Raw genomic sequence first — 17797 nt, 5'->3', positions numbered from 1 at the left:
TTGTCCACACCCCTCCATCCAGTCCCAGAGAGAACAGCTCAGACATGGTGCGGCTCACCCCAGGACTCGGGCTGGTGACAGACAGGCAGGACCAATAAATGAACCTGACGGTCTCGCTCCAGACCCTTTCTCGCGCATATTTATTCTTCTGGCCCCAGGGCCACGGTCTCCTCATTGAATCTTCGCTGCCAGGTAGGTACTTCGTTGCAGGTGGGAGTTTAAACAAGTCAGATGGTTTTCTGCAGGACCGGGAGCTGGCATCTTCCAGAGACAGGCCACGTGCCCGGATCTCTCAGCTCCATGACCCTTCTCCTGGGTTCTCATGGAAAGAGTCAAGGATGAATGTCAGGAGTGGATGAAAATAAATTAAACAGAACTAATTAGGGACACACATGGACAGGATTAGAAAACAAACAAAAATATGTTCTCTTCCACTTTCTTTTCTGTCCACTGGGGCTAATTATCTCTGAAACCAAGCTGGAAACCTCGTTTGTGTATTATATTGCCCTAATTTTTAAACCTACGTTTACTTTGTAAAAGCTCAGTTCTTTCCCAAAGTTGGTGAAATTTAAACTCCTTCAACAAGAATGCAACTTTAATTTTCCCATCTCGGAAGCCTGCGTGCGAGGTTGGATGGAAGGTTTGTGATACGATTCTTCACTTCGTAGCTGCCTATTAAGCCAAGGGGAAAACGTATCTGAAGTCCGGTGGGTGAGGCTGGACTTGAGAATGTTCAACTCCAAGGGAAACGTGTTTCTGGAAGCAGAGGGACCTGAGCAGAAGTGGACGCATGGCCAGGCAGCCGGCTGCGTGGTCTGTGAGCAGCATCACCCCCGCGGGAGGACGCGGAATCCATGTGCGTGTCCTCAGTCCTCACATTCCCTGCACCGCTGGGGTGGGTCGGACCATCACCCACTGTGAGGTGGGCCGACCATGGACTCTACTGGGGGTTTTCAGCTCTCCCTGCTCCTACAGAAGAAGGCACAGGGTGAAGTGTAAATGGGTAGAGAAGCAATGTATCGTGGAACAAGGAGCATTTCCAGGGGTGCCAGGCCCACCCACGCCATATGCATGGGACAGGCCATGTCAGTCGACTACCAGTGGGCTTCAGTACAGCCCGAAGTGCCAGCTCAGCCCTGGTGTAGACTCTGTGTCTGTGGATCTGGAACTTGACCCAGAGGCAGGCGCGTGATGCCTGTCTGGGGTCCTTGGCCACAGCGCAAAGGCCAGATGGGGGAACTCGAAGTTGCCAGGCACCGTGGTTCCACACAGGCCCCATTGTGGAGAAACATGAATCTCATTCTGGTGGTCCCTCAGGCCCCAGTCACGCTTATACCCCCTTCCTCCAGTGGACGGCCAAGAGTGTCCCTCTGCTAGGAGCAGACAGAGCAGGCCAGTCTGTGGCCGGCCTAACTCTGTGATGTCCTCTCCACTCTCTGGAGTCCTCAGGCACAAATCTGAGATGCCCGCCTCATCCACGTCCAGTTCAGTTACAGGTGATATTCAGGGACTCCCGCCTGTTGAGGTCCCACGGACGGTGCAGGTGCCCAGGGCTGGGCCCCAGACAGATGGAGGGTCAGGCTGACAGTCAGCCCAGGGAGGGTCACAGAGACCCTGAGGCAGGGTGAGAACGGAGAATTTTCAACCAGGCTCTGGTGGCCTGGAGCCTTAGAGGAGACTGAGGCCACGTTGGATTCGGGGGTCCGGAGCTGTGATGGGCCCCCGGGCTGAGGACTCAGATTTCCTGGCATGCTGTCCTGTGGCCAGCAACGCCTGTGCCCCAGCTGCCTTCCCCAAGCCCCGTGTGTGTGCTGACCTGGATGGGGCCACCATCTGAGGCTGCCTTCCACGCTACAGCCAGGCTCTTCTTCGCCGTAAGTCACTCACATACTTGTCGTCAAAGCCTCGTTCCTGATCAGAAACCACAGAAGTATCTTAAACAACTAGTCCTGGTCCAGTTCTCGCATCCCCACTTCTTCACTCAAAGCTGGGGCCATCCCCACATGCTCTCTGCACCTCGGTTTCCCCATCTGTAAAGTGGGGACAGTGAGGTCATGTGTCCAGAGACAGGTAACGCGGCGCCCGCGCTCACCGCTTCCACTGCTCGTAGTGGCAGAGATGCCACGGATGCCCTCAAGGAAAAGCCAGAAGATTGAGCACCACCTACATAGCAGCTAGCGGAGATGCGGCAGGAAGTATTGCCCCTGGACGCGTAAGAGGGGGTTTTTTAAAGTCAATCTTCTTTTTCCCAGACGCGTTTCCCTGCCTCTCCCAGTTCCTCTGTACCCTCGTCCTCCAAAGACCCATCAGATGCAGAAACCGGGCTCTTGAGTCCAAGGTGCCTGCACCCGACCCCAGCTCTGCTGCGCCCCCGCTTCGTGAGTGCCTGGGGTTGCTGGGCCTCTCCTCTCTGCTTAACTTGCTTTCTCCAAAATGGAGACCGTAAAACCTGCGCCAAAGGACAGCTGAAGAAGTTGAGAGAGGCAGACGAAGCCCTGACTGGAACTGGGTACCCGCTGGCTGCTGGGAAGCTGATGTAAAGGCTGACATCACAGAAACCCTATCTGGGAACACACTGCCTGAAGCACAGGCGTTTTAGGCCCGTGGATCTGTACAGGGCAGGATCAGCCAAAGCCAGCCCTCTGCAGCCATGAACGGCCAAGATCTCATGCAGATAAGTCCCGATTTAGGAAACCCTTTTCACGGGAGCTTGCTCCAGGATTTGACTTTCTGGGGAGAGAAGCAAGATTGCCAGCTTTTCCCAGCCCTCAGCATTTCAAAGAAAAGATGAAATAGATAATTATCCCTGTGCTGAGCTACAGCCAGGAGAGAAGAGCTAGAGGTGGGGGTGGCGTGGAAGGTTCTGGAACCTGCCCTTCAGAGTGTCCTTGATCTCACCCTGGGCTCTGGGCAGAGGAAGGGTCCTGGGCCCCATGTCCCAGTAGATTGGGAGAGCAGAGGACCTCTGAAAAGTGATGAATGTAAGTTAGAATGAGTAGCAAATGGTAAGCGTATTGCTTAGTAGCAGTGTATGAAGCATTGCTTAGTAACCAGGTAAATGACAACAGGGGTCTCTGGGTTCCCTGTTTGTAAACTGAAAGCTGGGGCCTTGAGTATTCCCGGGGTACCTGGGCCCGAGCCGGTACCAGGCAGCGCATTAACACAGCCACCTTCTGCCTCCTGAGATGGTTCCATTTGGGGATCCAGTCACTCACCGTAATTTAGAAGTCATGCGTGGCCCCTGACGGTTCTGGGAGCAACAGCTGTCTCGTGGCCTGGCTCTCCGGCTGCCCTCGCACGTCTGTTTAATGTGTTGGGAAAATCAAAACCTTCTCTGTGTTTCATGAGGATCTTCCTGTGATAACACAGAGCAGTAAACAGTCCTAACTCTGTGACCTCCCTCTGGGGTCTCACTTTTTCACGACATGAATTCTGCTCTTGTCCTAAATTAAACCACAGCACAACACTTCAGTCAGACTCTGGGCTAAACAAACACATTTACCAAGCTGAGAGCTTGCAGAAATATTTACCTGAGGACCCTGGCCAGTGCGTGTCTATAAAGACTAATGATTTTTTTTTTTCTTTTTGTTTAAAATGTACAGTTTCTCAAGTGGAAGAGGACATTTTTTAAACTAATTTATTTTTGCTATAGGTCTTGGGTCTGCACAGTCCCAGCACCGTATTCTTCACATTTATCTTTTCTTACAAAAAACTGAAAATAAATAGAAACTGACTTTCAATGTTATGGTGGGTTTGGGCTAAACTCTTAAACGTGGGTCGTTTTCATCATAATTGGGTAAAATATCTAAACCATATGCTTATTGAATATACGCTTTGAAAGCAAAAGTATTGAACTATTTTACAAATTGTCGAATTCCTCAAAATTAGCATGAAAGCTTGAGGCTGTGTTTGACCAAGCCTGGCGTAGTCTTCAAGGGTACAGATTGTGGGGGACCTAGGAAGGGGGCAGACTAGCAAATGCGTTCCATCTTGGTTTCCAACTTAGATGAATAATAATGGCACCTGGAGAATTTTGCTGACAAAGGTCCATATAGTCAAAGCTACAGCTTTTCCAGTAGTCACATACGGATTTGAGAGTTGGACCATAAAGAAGGCTGAGCACAGAAGAACTGATGTTTTTGAATTATGGTGCTGGAGCAGACTCTTGAGAGTCTCATGGACAGCAAGGAGATCCCACCAGTCCACCCTAAAGGGAATCAACTCTGAGTATTCATTGGAATGACTGATGCTGAAGCTGAAGCTTCGAGTACTTTGGCCACCTGACGCAAAGAGCTGACTCATTGAAAAAGACCCTGATGCTGGGAAAGATTGAAGGCAGGGAGAGAAGGGGATGACAGAGGATGAGCTGGTTGGATGGCGTCACTGACTTGATGGACACACGTTTGAGCAAGCTCCGGCAGGTAGGGAAGCACAGGAAAGCCTGGTGCGCTGCAGTCCTTGGGGTCACAGAGAGTCGGCCACGACTGGGCGACTGAACAACACAGCCTGGGGAACTGGACTGGGAGCGATTCTGAGGCTCCATCAGGCTGTTTGGGGTTAGTGATGAAGGTCTTTTCCTGGCAAAAGAAAGGAAGGCACAGCACGCCTTTGTCATCATAGTCCGTCCCGTTCCTTCTTGGACCACAGAGCCGAGACCAGCTGGGCGAAGTGGGCAGCTCAAGGCTCCTGGTTAGGACATGGCAGGGCAGGAAGGGAGAAGGGCATTCTGGGAGAGAGAACCCCAAAAGTGGGAGCCCAAGACCTGAAGGATGCAAAGGAAAGACAATGCAGAGGTTCACGCAGAAACAGGGAGATGTGTACAGCTGAGTCCCTCTGCTGCGCACCAGCAGCTCTCACAACGTTGCTAATCGGCTCTACCCCCAACATAGTACAGAAAGTTAAAAGGAGGAAGGAGCAGGGAGAATCCCATTGCAAAGTCAGTTCAGGAGAAAAAGTGTGTGACCAGGGGTTTGCCTTGCTGTTAACACAGTCATCAGGGTACTGTGCTGAACCCTAACACGAAAGTCCCAATTCTGACAACAGACGTCACAAGCACAGAGGATGGCAGTTTCCCCACGAGCCTTGGCTACCCGGTGGTCAGGGCACTTTGAAAGGGTGACCGTCAAAAAGCCTCTGGAGTTGGTGGCACCTTGACTCTTTGGCCACCTCTACAGGTGGACACATGGTCCTTCCATCCTGGACGCTGTCAACTCTGCACCATTAAAATAGCAGGTTTTCATCATGTATTTGCCGTTAACTATATTCAGTAGGACGCTTAGCCTCATGCATAGAAAGGGACATCGGGGTCTAGGTTCCAGGTTTGTAGGGTAGCTGGGGAACACGGACCAGATTCCTCACCTGGCCAGTGAAGAATGTGGAATGAGTGATGTCTGCGGACACCTTGAGTCCTGCAAATGCAGAAGAGAAACTGATCTATTCAGCATCACCATAGACAGCACACGTGCATCTCGCAGGCCCTTCTAAGCCACTGTGCATCCGACCAGCAAGAGGATCTGGACCCTCTCGGCCTCTGCAGAAGCACAGGGCCCTCGTTCTCCTAGTGGGCAGCTCGAGATGGATCTCCCGCCCCTCGAAACAGGAGTCGCGCTTCCGTCCGTCTCGCCTTTCACCCACCCACTCCCCAAAAGGCATGCTTGTCAGGTGCGCCCTGTTGAAAACAACCTCCAAGTGGAAATCAGTTGCAGCTGCCTTTAGCCCTTTAACCCTTTGCCTGCTAAGATTCCGCAAAAATAATTGATGACTGATTGGCCCATTAACCTTTAAAAAAAAAAAAAAGTTTGACAGCCCGGACTTGTGTAATGAGGAGGGATTTCTTGTGAAATCAGTCTGATGGCTGAGTTGCTTGCCCCTAAGGAGGCGAAATGAGCCCCTCGGGGCCTCGTCTGCATAGAAACTGGACGCAATTAGTGTAATATCCGGTGTTATTAATGTCGTTTGGAATAATTGGGCAGGTTGGTTTCGACAGGTTCATGGTGCTAAAATAGTATTATAGTGGACTTTCCACAGCTAGCCGTTAAACACGGAAAGCTGTTTAAATCCCTGTGAGCCTAATCACAGAACTTTATGAAAGCGCTAAGCCCTGGAATGTCACACTGTGAGACAACACCGTTCTTTCTTTTCGGGCTCTGGGTGTGGCGGGCTTTGATTTTTTTTTTTTTTTTTTCACGACCAGAGGACCAGGGGGTTGAATTTTCATGATCACCTGTGTATCTAAGGCTGCAAGACAGCCTGTCCCTTAGATGTCGTCAGGAATTTCTACAGGCTGAATTCTATATTTACAAAATGAATTAAATATAAGCCACTGTAATGGTCACGAAGAGGCAGTTTGTAGTAATGACACGAAAACGCTTGAAACACAGCCACTGAGAACCAGCCTTCTCATTCTTCACCTTTTTAAATGAGGGTAACGTTGGAGAGGAATGCTCTTTCTGACTCACTGGCCTCTCACCGCCAATTATTTTTATTTTTATTTTTTTTATGTGGTTGCAAATACTAAAATAGCATCCCAGAGTCGCTTCAGGGATGTGAGGGGGTCCTTCTGGTCCACTGGTGGTTGGAATAGGGCTGTGTCATCTGATAGAAGTCCTGTTTCAATGTGGGGAGGAGCTTGTGAATGTTCTGTCCACACGGATGCAGGGGTAATATTTAGTATTTAGGTCCCTAGATCTACTGTTTACTTAACGAGTGTCAGCTGCATGGTATGGAAATACAAGCCAGGAGTAACTCTAGAAGTCTACCGCGTGCTGACCTAAGAAGATGCTGACCAGGCAGCAGCGCAGAGGCTCCCATTAGGAGCAGATCTTTTCTCCACTGGACTCATCAGGACTGGGTTTGGAAGTGATGGAAATTTAAATGGATTTAGGCAGGGAAGAAAAAGGGAGGGAGGAGAATGGATTAGCTTGTCCAAACCAACTGTAGGACAGGTGGCTGGAGCCGGCTGCAGGGACCCGGGGCCTGGCAGGCACTGGGTCCATTCCGCCCCTGCTTCCGTCTGCTGGCCGGCAGCGTTCTCACCTGTCCACAGGTAGCGGCCGCGACAGCAGAGGGCCTCCCGCCCGTGGATAACCGTGGGCTGCATCTTGTCAGGTCCCAGGTGAGAAGGAAGGAGTTCTTTTGCCCCGAGTTGGATAAGAGCAGTTGGTTGACGTGTCCCCCACTAGCACAGACCAGAGTGACCACGAGCATCCCCGGCTCTGACTGTCCTGGTGTCTGTGGGCACGTCCCTCCTCCCCTTGTGGACCGATCGCTGGCTCCATAGCAGGATGTGTGAGAAGATGGCAGCTAGCACGTCCCCAGCTGATGACTGCCACATCCACAGCCACGTGTCCCCAGCATTCTCCAGAGGTGACGAGTTAAAAAGAAATGAGACACTGGGAATTCCCTGGTGGTCCAGTGGTTGAGACTTCGGCCTCCCAAGACGAGGACACAGGTTCGATCCCAGCGTGGGTAGGGGAGAACTGGGACCCCGCATGCCAAGCAGTGCAGCCCCAAAATTTTAAATATAATAATAATTTTAAAACACAAAAAAAGAGAAATATAACACTAGTGATTAGGAGTTTCTAGGAAAATTACCTTTAAAAGTTCTGATATCAAGAGTGAGGGAAAAATAACAGAAAAATTCACTTGGAAGTAGGGAGACCCCTCCACCTCCCACTGAATACCCTAGGAGAAATTTTTTTTAATGTTTGTTTGTTCTTAAGAAACAAAGCAGTGCTGGCCACCTTGAGAGAAGAAAGTAATCAGAGTAAATGAGATGATGCCGAGAAAGTCCTAGTGTGGTTCCTGACACAAACGTGGAGCCCAGTAGCATTATTTTCATGTTTATTATTCCACACGGTAGATTCACTACAAAGAAACAAGCATCCCTTCATGAAAGTCATATGTAGCATGATTTAAAATGTAACTGTTCTATAATCCTTTTTCTTACTTTTTTTTTCAATCTTGGGAGGCAAAGGAAAGTCATAATGCAGATATAATTCAGTTCTGAAAACTCTAACTGTATCTGTAAGTGTTAACACATTATTGTTGTGTAGTCGCTAAGTCGTGTCCGACCCACTTCGACCTCGTGGACTGCAGCCCGCCAGGCTCCTCTGTCCATGGGATTTCCCAGGCAAGAATACTGGAGTGGGTTGTTGCCATTTCTTTCTCCAGGGCACCTTCCCGACCCAGGGATTGAACCCACACCTCCTGCACTGGCCGGTGGATTCTTTACCCCCGCCCCATCGGGGGAGTCAGCATACTGGGCTTCTGTGGCGGCTCAGCTGGTAAAGAATCCACCTGCAAGGCAGGAGACCCCGGTTCAATCCCTGGGTCGGGAAGATCCCCTGGAGAAGGAATTGGCTACCCACTCCAGTACTCTGGCCTGGAGAATTCCATGGACAGAGGAGCCTGGCAGGCTGCAGTCCACGGGATCGTGAAGAGTTAGACACGACTGAGCAACTTTCAACATATTAACCTCCCTCAAAAAGAAAAACAGCCACATACCAGCAGTATCCAGGGAAACACGAAGCCATCAGCATAAGCTTCAGGTCCATGGATGCCGCTGGCGTAGAGTGATTGAAACTAAACTCCGTGCACAGATTTAACCCCTTCCTCAGGAAGTGAGGTCGCTTAGCTGACCGGCTCTGTATAAAGACATCTTCACCAGGGCCTGAAATCCAAAAGAAGGCTGGGCTGCTGCTGCACTGAGATGGCACAGGGGTGGTCCATCCCGTCCTCCTCCCTGTCTTCTCCATGCTGCGTTGGGCCCCGTCCTCCAGGTCGCCCAGATGTCCACATCCACAGCTCAGTAAGGAGCCCCTGAGCATGGCCCACTGGGGAGAGGCCATCCCAGTAACACAGGCACCACCCAAGGCGTCTTTATCCCCCATGGACAAGACTTAAAGGCACGTCCCCTTGCCTCTGCAGGACGAGGCCAAGCCATTCGGTTAAAACAAGAAAAAATTCACATAAGAACATCTGGTCAGTGTTTCACTGCCTAGTGAGCTACTCTGGAGTGAAACGCCTTGACCCCAAGTCCCGACTCATACCTGCCTGTGGCTGAGAGCTCAGGGCCCGAGAACACGCTTCATACCCTAGAGACACAATGCGCTCATGGACGGTCACGGCCACTGCCGCTTATGGCTGAGGCTATCTCAGTCACCCAAGTATTGGGACTGTGGGTTCTGATTCCTGTGTTCATGGTTCATATAATTAACTGTGTGACTTTCTGGCTTGACAGTCACCCCACTGGATGCCCCCTCTCAAAAGGACACTGTGTCAGATGAATCAAGTTGGGGTGTTTGCACAGTGGGTTCTCAATTATGACGTGAAACGTGGCTTTGCTTTCCAGGATCATCCAGGCATGTTCCTGCGGCTCACCTTTCCAGTCCCAGCCTTTTCTCATGAGCTGCTGTCAACCAGGCTCGGGCCATGGGACGCCCTGCTTCTGTTTGCTCTTTTGAGCCTTTCTGGTGTTACATTATCACTAGTGGACCACCCAGGGTTTCATCTTCCAGAGACGAGTGAAACCTCTCTGGCCACTCATGCTCTTGAGTTAATTCATCCCCTTAAATGCGGTGTGAGAGCCTCTCTTTCCCACCAGTGACACTGACGACAGGTCCCAAGTCACCCTCCGTAGTGTGACTTTTAGGGAACTGTTTGGCTCATTCACATTTCTTTGCATCTCTCCTTCCCTCCCCTCACAGGTGAAAAGAAATGAATTTATAAACAGGTACCTCTAAATGCGATTTCTGTTAGATCCTTGTATACAGAAATGCAATGAATGTTTCATTATATTGGTCCTCTATCTTGCCCATTTTTACTAACTGCGAGTATTATTTCTCGTCATTTGTAGATTCCTTGGGGTTTCCTTTAACTGATGTGAGATGATTACTTCCAACATTTCATCCTTAAGAATAATGTTCTTTGGGTTTGCATAGCTACTCTTTGTCCACGGAAAGAGGATTCCCTTCTATTCCTAGTTTGATCAAAGATTTTAATATTTTAAATTTCCATCTTCTTTGTTAGGGAGTCATACATACTACTTCTTTTCTCATAGAGGTGAACCCTGGGATTTTCTCATGTGTATCTAATTTACCAAGGTCTAAAGTTAGTCCTTAACTCTCCTGGGTAACAGTGCAAAATCTTAGGGCATTTTCACTCCTGGGTCCCCATCTCCACTTTAATTTCTCTAGAATTTGGTACTTTCCCCAAATTAGACATGATAAGAGAATTAGCATTTGGTATAATTTTTGTTTAGATGTATCTACATATGCATCTGTGCATGTGCTCACCAACCCGTCTGGCTCAAACCTTTGTAGAATCTTCAGAATTCTACAGCTCCTTTCAGGAAGGGCGCTCAGTCATCGACTCTTTCCGTTTTTATATGAAAATATCTTGATTCCACTCTGGCTCTTGGAAGAGAGTTCTCCCAGCTCCGGATGTCCGGTTGCATCCCAGCCGCCCTTCCCCTCCCGCTTCATGGACCCTCTTGTTCAGCCCCTTCACTGAGCTGTCCTGGGTCTGCTCCACGTGATGCCCAATTTGGCCCCTTTTGGGGAGCGGGCCTGCAACCTGCTCCTTTTGTGCCAGCGCTTTTCCACACCACCACAAAGCACCCTCGTCACAGGATCTCTGAACAGTTGCCGGGAGGGAGGGTCACAGACGTGTGAGAAGCTGATGGGGGTCGTGAGTCCTCTTGTCCGAGAAACATGACTGGGGGAGGCCCTAAGCCACCTTCACCAGCTGTTCAGAGCAGGATCCACGGACTGAGGCCTCCCCCACCAGCAGGTTAAACTCTGAAAGAGCAGCAATGCTGATGCTGAGTAGAACATGATAGGGTTGCCATCAGAATACATAAAGACTCCGTGCAAAGGCGGCGCGGCTCTGTTTCCGTGGCAATTGGTGTTTGTCTAGGGAAGCGGTCCCCCAGCCCCGGGTATGGTGTAGCCGACACAGACACGAGCGTTTGGTCCCCACCTGCCTAGGATCAGTGAGGTCGGGTGAGAGGGTCTCTCAGTCACAGTAAGAGCTGCCTCTTCTGAGACGAAAGGGAAGGTGGAGAGAGGCCTGCAGGTACTTCGGAGGCTGAGGGAGCATCCTCGTGTCAGAGGCTGATGGGCTCCCAGTGAGGCGGGGCCTTGAGAAGGGGTGGGGCCCTGAGAAGGGGCGGGGCCAGCCCAGACAGTAGGGATCCGTCAGAGGTCAGAGGTCAGAGGCCATGAGGACACAGGCTGAAGGAGCCAGGCGTGTGGTAGACGGAGGTTCGTCAGGTGTGAGCAGAAAGAATGGCCATGTGTGGGTGTCAGAGGCAACAGACTGGAGCAGCAGCCCGCCAGGTGGGCGCTGGGTCGTTTGCATTATGGATAATGACCGCCTGCCCGGGAGATGGTGGCACCACGCCGTCCAGCAGCCAGCAATGGGACGCTACTGCTTGTCTGAGACGTGGTGCCTGGAAGCCCACGTGCAGGCATCTGCACGGTTCCCTGCAGCTGGCTGTGCGGGCTGCACACGGCGCCTCCTCTGCCTTTTGCTTTGTGTCCGAGGCGGGAGGGTAGATGAGGGCAGAGACATGCACCAGCGCCGTGGGGGGCATCCCGTGGCCCAGACCCTTGTGGGCCTGAGTTGTGCACATCATTTAGCTGGTGGAAAATATGCTGAAGAAGGTGGGTCGCCCCCATTGTGAGGGTGAGGAAATGTAGAGAACTCGTCCAGACTCCCGCGTGCCAGGTGGTGGGGCAGGAATTTGAACATCGAGGCCCCTCTTCCTGGTCCACGAGGTGCCCCTTCAGATCACCTGGTATTGTGCTCGCTCTTCAGCCTGAGTCTCCCCACCGAAACTAGTCTTCTGCCCTAAAATGACAGGAGCCCTCGAGGCCTCCCTCTTTGCTCTGGTGGTATCTGTGGATCGGGGCCAGGTGCTTATAAAGAAATTAAATTGCACCCTGAGACGAGCAGGGTTCACTTGATTTTCAGCCCGCTGTCAATTTCAGAGCCCGGCACCGACTTATGATATCAAGAACACCAGTTACAATACAATATCCCCGAGTCGCTTCATCTGTGCCCAGCGCAGAGGCGCTGACATCACACGCTGGTTTTCCTTTTTCCTCCTCCCCTGAGCATTGATTGAAACCCAGCTAAGCCACGCTGGCTTTAGGAACCAAATCCGGAGTGTGTGGAGGTGTGCGGGTTCAGATCTCCGCGGCGGGGCGGCCGGTCCTGTGTGTGCCCGCGGCCCCATGCAGGTGCGATTGAACCCGAAGGCCCTTTCATGACCGGGGACTTGGCGGAGGGGCCTCGGTCTCATGAAAGCTAAACTCTTCATCCCCACCACTCTTCTCTGTTTCAGAGCAAGAGGAAAACTTTGAGTTTATCATTGTGTCCCTCACTGGCCAGACGTGGCACTTTGAAGCCACCACATATGAGGAACGAGACGCGTGGGTCCAGGCCATTGAGAGCCAAATCCTCGCCAGCTTGCAGTCGTGCGAGAGCAGCAAGAACAAGGTAAGGCCTGGAGCAGCCTCTCCCAGGCCCCCACCCCACCCCTAGAAACCAGGAGCCACTGATCCTGAAAGGGAAACAGACGGGGGCGGGGGCCGGGGTGCATCCTGTGAGGCCGAGGTGGGCCCGAAATCTTCACACTTTCCAAGCAGAAAGGGAAATGATCAGAGATAATGCAGCACTGTGTCGATGCGTGGCCTGTGTCACATGTTCGTGTCTTGGCTCAAGCGCAGGGCAGAGCACCCTGTTCTAAATCTTTTTCTCTCTCAAAGTCATCCCAAATGTAAAGTAGCGACCTTTGATTGCAGAGGATAGAATCTTTTGGATCCTTGAGGCTTCTGTGTCCACATCCGTTTTTGTTGTTTTTAGGCAGAATACCCTCAGGAAAAGAAGTGCTGGTTTAAAAAGAAGCCCTGTTCCATTCTCACAAACGCCACCCGCGCCCCCCCCCCACCCCCCGCCCAGTTCAAACCCATGTCGAGTTAGGAAACTGTCCCTTGGTACTGTCTTCGATGAAAAGTGCATGCATGTATATGAGTGTGCAGTGAGTTCAGGGAAGATAAAATATCCGTTTTCTAAATTCCGTTGATAAAGCCTGGTATGTATCTTTATTCAATTAGAGTTAATTCTTCTGCGTTTGTTTAGCCAGGAGAAATAGATTTTAACCTGCATTTTCTGGATTACTGCCCCATAGTAGTCCGTATACAAAGGTCATTTTTCTTGTTTCCTTTTTCCAATCAGAGTATTCCTTCAAAAATCATTATTTTTGTACTGGGATATCTTAAACCCCTTCTCTGGGACACTAACATCTTAGAGAGCATTTTTATTTTTTTAGACTGTGAACAACTAGAAACCAGGAGAAAGAGCATGGCCTCTCAACCTACAATTTCATTTGTAACCATTTAAAGAAATTTCTGCCAATGATTTATGGTCAGCTTTGTCATTAAGAAGGGAGTCTCTCTTTCAGAAAGATGGAGTATCTATTTTTATTACCCTCTTTAACCAGGGTAAACCAGACCACAGTCATTATTATTATAATGTAATTTGCCTCTCTTTTTAAAAGAAGCTTTATACCCACAGTGGGGAGAGCCGGGGCCTTTCACTTCTGAGCACCTTGGCTTTATTCAAGTCATGGCCTCAGATGTGGCTTCTGAAGCAAACTCAGGATGCTTCCGGGTCTCCTGTTGATGGGGGGACCAAAGGCACATGTCACCCACAAAGCTCAGGAATCCGGTTTCAGAACAGGAATTGGCTGAACAGACAAGACACATCTCCAAATTTTGCATAGAATCACAGTATATCAAGTCGGACTCTGAATCCATGCCCGGTGATCAGACTCAGGAAGGTGGAGGACAGCGTTGGCCTCTTCTGTTTCACAGCCTTGCCAGTCTCCTCCCAGCTCCCTGCTCTGTGGACACGGCCAGCATCACCTTTGGGCCTGATGTAGACACCAGCCTTCAGATGCTGCCCTTTCCCTCTCCCTGGACGTGTGCCCTCTCAGTCGGGCACCGCTCCTAGGAGGACTTGCTGGGCACAAAGGCAGACTTGTACCCGTTCACCTTGGGCATTTGCTGACCAGGTGTGCAGGTGTATAGCATGGAAGTAATATCCACAAGGAACAGCTGGAGGGAAAAGAATGGGCTGCGAGGTATGCTAGCTGCCCGGGGATAATCAGTTGGTGGCAATCCAAGAGATTATAAAGGTAGACAGAGGCAGTCACACACTCATACACACACACACACACACACACACACACACACACACACACACACACACGCCAACAGAAACTCTTCAACACACTTTGAATATTTGGGCATCTAAGCAAAGGGTTTTATTCCCTTTATATTTATTTACATTTATTCCCATAATACAGAATGATGTTTTATGCTGCTCTGATGGTAGCAATTATTAAATTGTAGTTTGTGATTAAGTGGTCAGCTATCAGTTATTTAACCGCAAACAATTTGACATAACGATGCTTCAGTTTATGAATAATTTTTACACAAACATCAAGCTTATTCCAGGTGTCCTCTGGAACTTATTTGGCTTTAACCATTGTATTAAATGTATCCATCACGAGCCTTAAAATCCTTAAAAGGTACATCCTTTTACCGGCCACCTCTATTTTGAAAAATTCATCTTTAGTAAATGATCATGAATTTGTGTAAAGTTTTAGGAGGAAATATGTGCCTCACAGCACTCTTGATAGTAGAGGAAAGCTGGGAACAGCCTAAATTCCCATCAAAGAAAGCTTCATAAAGAAGCCATCATAAGTGGAATATTACGCAGTCATTTAAAATGATGCCAGAGTTATTATGACACTTTCTCTAAGAAGTCTTGGTGCCAAAAGACTGAAAATCAGTAACATAGGTAATAGCTACCTTCCGAAATCAAATTCTAAAATGTAAAAAGTAAAACTTCTGGATATTCATCACATCCATAAATAAATGAATTAAAATGATGCCAGAGGTTACGTGATGCCATTGAGAGATGATGCTATGGCATTAGACAGATTCCAAAGTAACATATACTGTGCTGGCTTTTTTTTTTAAAGCACTTCTGTTTCTATACATGTGCTTTTTTCAAAAAAAAGCCTAGAAGAATAGATATCAAAATATTAATAAAACCTAACGATGATAGTTTATCATTTTATGTTGTTCTTTTCCCCTCTGTACTTTGTGACTTTCTCAGAAAAGACGATGAAGGGTTTGTGTTGAAGCCTAAGTGCCCCCAGCCACCCGCACAGTCCCCTCCCCCCCCCACCCCCTTCCCCCACTGCACGGTGGCCTTGCTGCTGTGACAACTGGCCAAACCGGAAATGGGAAGTGAGTCCCCGAGGCGCAGAGTGTGAAGGGGGCGTGGTCTCCTGACGAGGAACCACCAGGCCTGTCTTGGGCACCCAGTCTCTCATCCGTGGCGTCTCACCACGTGCTCCTGATGGGCTTTTCATCAGCTGGGCTCCACCCCAGAGACATCTAGTGTGCTGGGCTCAGCTGCTCCATTGTGCCCGACTCTTTGCAGCCCAGTGGACTGTAGCCCACCAGGCTCCTCTGTCCGTGGATCTCCCAGGCAGGAATCCTGCAGTGGGTTGCCACTTCCTCCTCCAGGGGATCTTCCCGACCCAGGGACCGAAATCCCACATCTCTTGCATCTCCTGCGTTGGCGAGCAGGTTCTTTCCCACTAGCACCACCTGGGAAGCCCAAAGACATCTAGAGAGGAGACCCGTTTTGGAACCTGACCTCGTGTTTTGTTTGCTCACGATCCACCGCTGATTCCCGGGTGTTATTTAGCAGTCATGTACACTTACGTCAGGGGTCTCACGTCTTCCGTTTATACGTCTCCCTCTGTGCCCAGTCCCGGCTGACCAGCCAGAGTGAGGCCATGGCCTTGCAGTCGATACGGAACATCCGCGGGAACTCCCACTGCGTGGACTGCGAGACCCAGAGTGAGTATGCGCAAGGGCGAGGGGCTTCGCCCTGGACAGAGGGAGGCGGGCTGGGCGGACGCAGCCCCCGCAGATGCTCGTCTGTCATCTGCTATGGAAGGTGTATTGCATGAATTAATGGCACGGAAGGCCTTGACATGCTTTTGTTTGGACTTTAACACAGTGCCCTTCGCACAGAAGCCTCTCTGATGGCACCCTAAGTATTTCTGTCTCTCTCTCTTTTTTTTAGTTAGATGAAGTGTAGTTGATTTACGGTGTTGTGTGAATTTCTGCCATATAGCAAAGTGACTCAGTTGTCTCTGTACGTATGCTTCTTCATATTCATTTCCATTCTGGCTTCTCACGAGGCCTGCTTATGCCTCTTGGCAACCCCATGGGCTGCAATCACACCACGGGTGCTGGGGTTCGGTCAGCTGCCCACATGCTGCGCCGTGTCCAGCACCCAGGGGACACGCTCTGCAGACTTGGTGCAGAAGGTGGGCCGGGCTGCAGCAGGCGGGGAGGGAGTCGCTGGGAGCCAAGGCCACGGATGGACGCACGGCTGAGTGGCTCTTGTTTGTTCAGGGAGAGGGCAGCTGCTGCTCAGGTAGGATCTGGGTGACTTTACAGGAAGAACTCGGGACTGTCACACATCAAAGAGAAGGGGAGAGCCCGCCTGGGAGAGAGCCCACCCCAGCCGGCGGGGCAGCTAAGAGCAGGACGGTGAGGCCAAGTCTGTGGCCTCCAGGAGACAGAAGAGGTCTCTTCTGCACGTTCCTGGAGGGACTTTTCTAAAGCGTCTTCTTTTGTTTGAATTTTTAACTTTTACTTTCAAGCCGCGTCATGCCATGAAGTTAGAGAGAAGTCATCACACGAAGTGTGTTTTTGTCAGAGGTCTTTAAAAGCACAAACTCTGATTACTCTCAGAACCTCCATGAGGAGACATGTCCGTGACGGTTTCCACCACCATCTGGAAGACCCCTTTAAAGGGAATATTCCATGGCTCACGGGCTTCACGGTGTGTGGCCAATTGGAGGGCGAGAGAGTTTTCTAGGAGTGGGCCAGGCGGGCGAGTGCCCAGGCTGGGGACGGGGGGTGGGAAGGAGAGACTGGTTCAGGGGAGGCTCTGGGGCCAGTTGGTTTAGAGTGAGGCCACATTTGACAAGTGTAGAGAGAAAAGCGATCCTAAGCTTCCACTTCTTAAACACGTTCTCTCTCAGGCAATCCTGCCAGGCACTGTCTCTTAATTCTTGTGGCTGTAATAGTTGGTGCTATAGTGGGTCCCACTCCCAAAGGGACAGGAACAGTCCAAAGAGTCGAGTTAGACATCCCAGGTCACCAAAGAGCTGGTCACGGAGCAGGATTTAATCTAAGCTCTTAGGTCAACCTGCTTTGTTTTCTCAGACGACAAGGGGAAGGCTGAGGGACTGAGGTCAGGGACATGAGCAATGACACAGTGGCAAAGCCATTGGTTTTTTATGTGTTATCATTATTGTTATTTTTGCGGGCATTTGCTTCTTTTCCCCCACCAAGACCATCCCTGAAGTCACAGACCCCTCTTCTCTTGTGTCCCCCCCCACCCCACCACCACGTGGTCCCCACCCCCTTCCTGCCTTGCTATGTTGAATATTAAATAAATAGCTGGCTGATTTCTGTTGAATTAACATAAAGTCCCTCCCAGTCATTTGCCGTTTATAGGATGATTCCAGATAAATATGATGTCAGTTACCTGGGTTTTTTTTGTTTGTTTTTTTTTTTTTGGTGACTCTTCAAGTCTACCTGGAGTAAGGTATTGATTATTCCTGGATGATTTAAGCCTTATTTGCTTCTGTCAGTGGTGAAAGCCATTTTCCGTCAAGGTCAACCCCATC

The 17797-nt window shown here is 50.2% G+C and overlaps 1 protein-coding gene across 10 annotated transcripts in view; it reads left to right on the top strand.

The window, feature by feature from the left end:
• Window positions 1–17797, top strand: part of AGAP1 (ArfGAP with GTPase domain, ankyrin repeat and PH domain 1) — a 576306-nt gene that overhangs the window by 491488 nt on the left and 67021 nt on the right. For all 10 annotated transcript variants that reach the window (XM_060414900.1, XM_027967353.3, XM_027967343.3 and 7 more), the window contains 2 exons: window positions 12350–12504; window positions 15857–15947. In XM_060414900.1, coding sequence (XP_060270883.1) covers window positions 12350–12504; window positions 15857–15947 — 246 coding nt within the window. The remainder of the gene's footprint in view (window positions 1–12349; window positions 12505–15856; window positions 15948–17797) is intronic.

The sequence above is a fragment of the Ovis aries genome, chromosome 1, assembly GCF_016772045.2.
Source record: "Ovis aries strain OAR_USU_Benz2616 breed Rambouillet chromosome 1, ARS-UI_Ramb_v3.0, whole genome shotgun sequence".
Lineage (NCBI taxonomy): Eukaryota > Metazoa > Chordata > Mammalia > Artiodactyla > Bovidae > Ovis > Ovis aries.
This window is presented reverse-complemented; position numbering and strand designations above follow the sequence as displayed.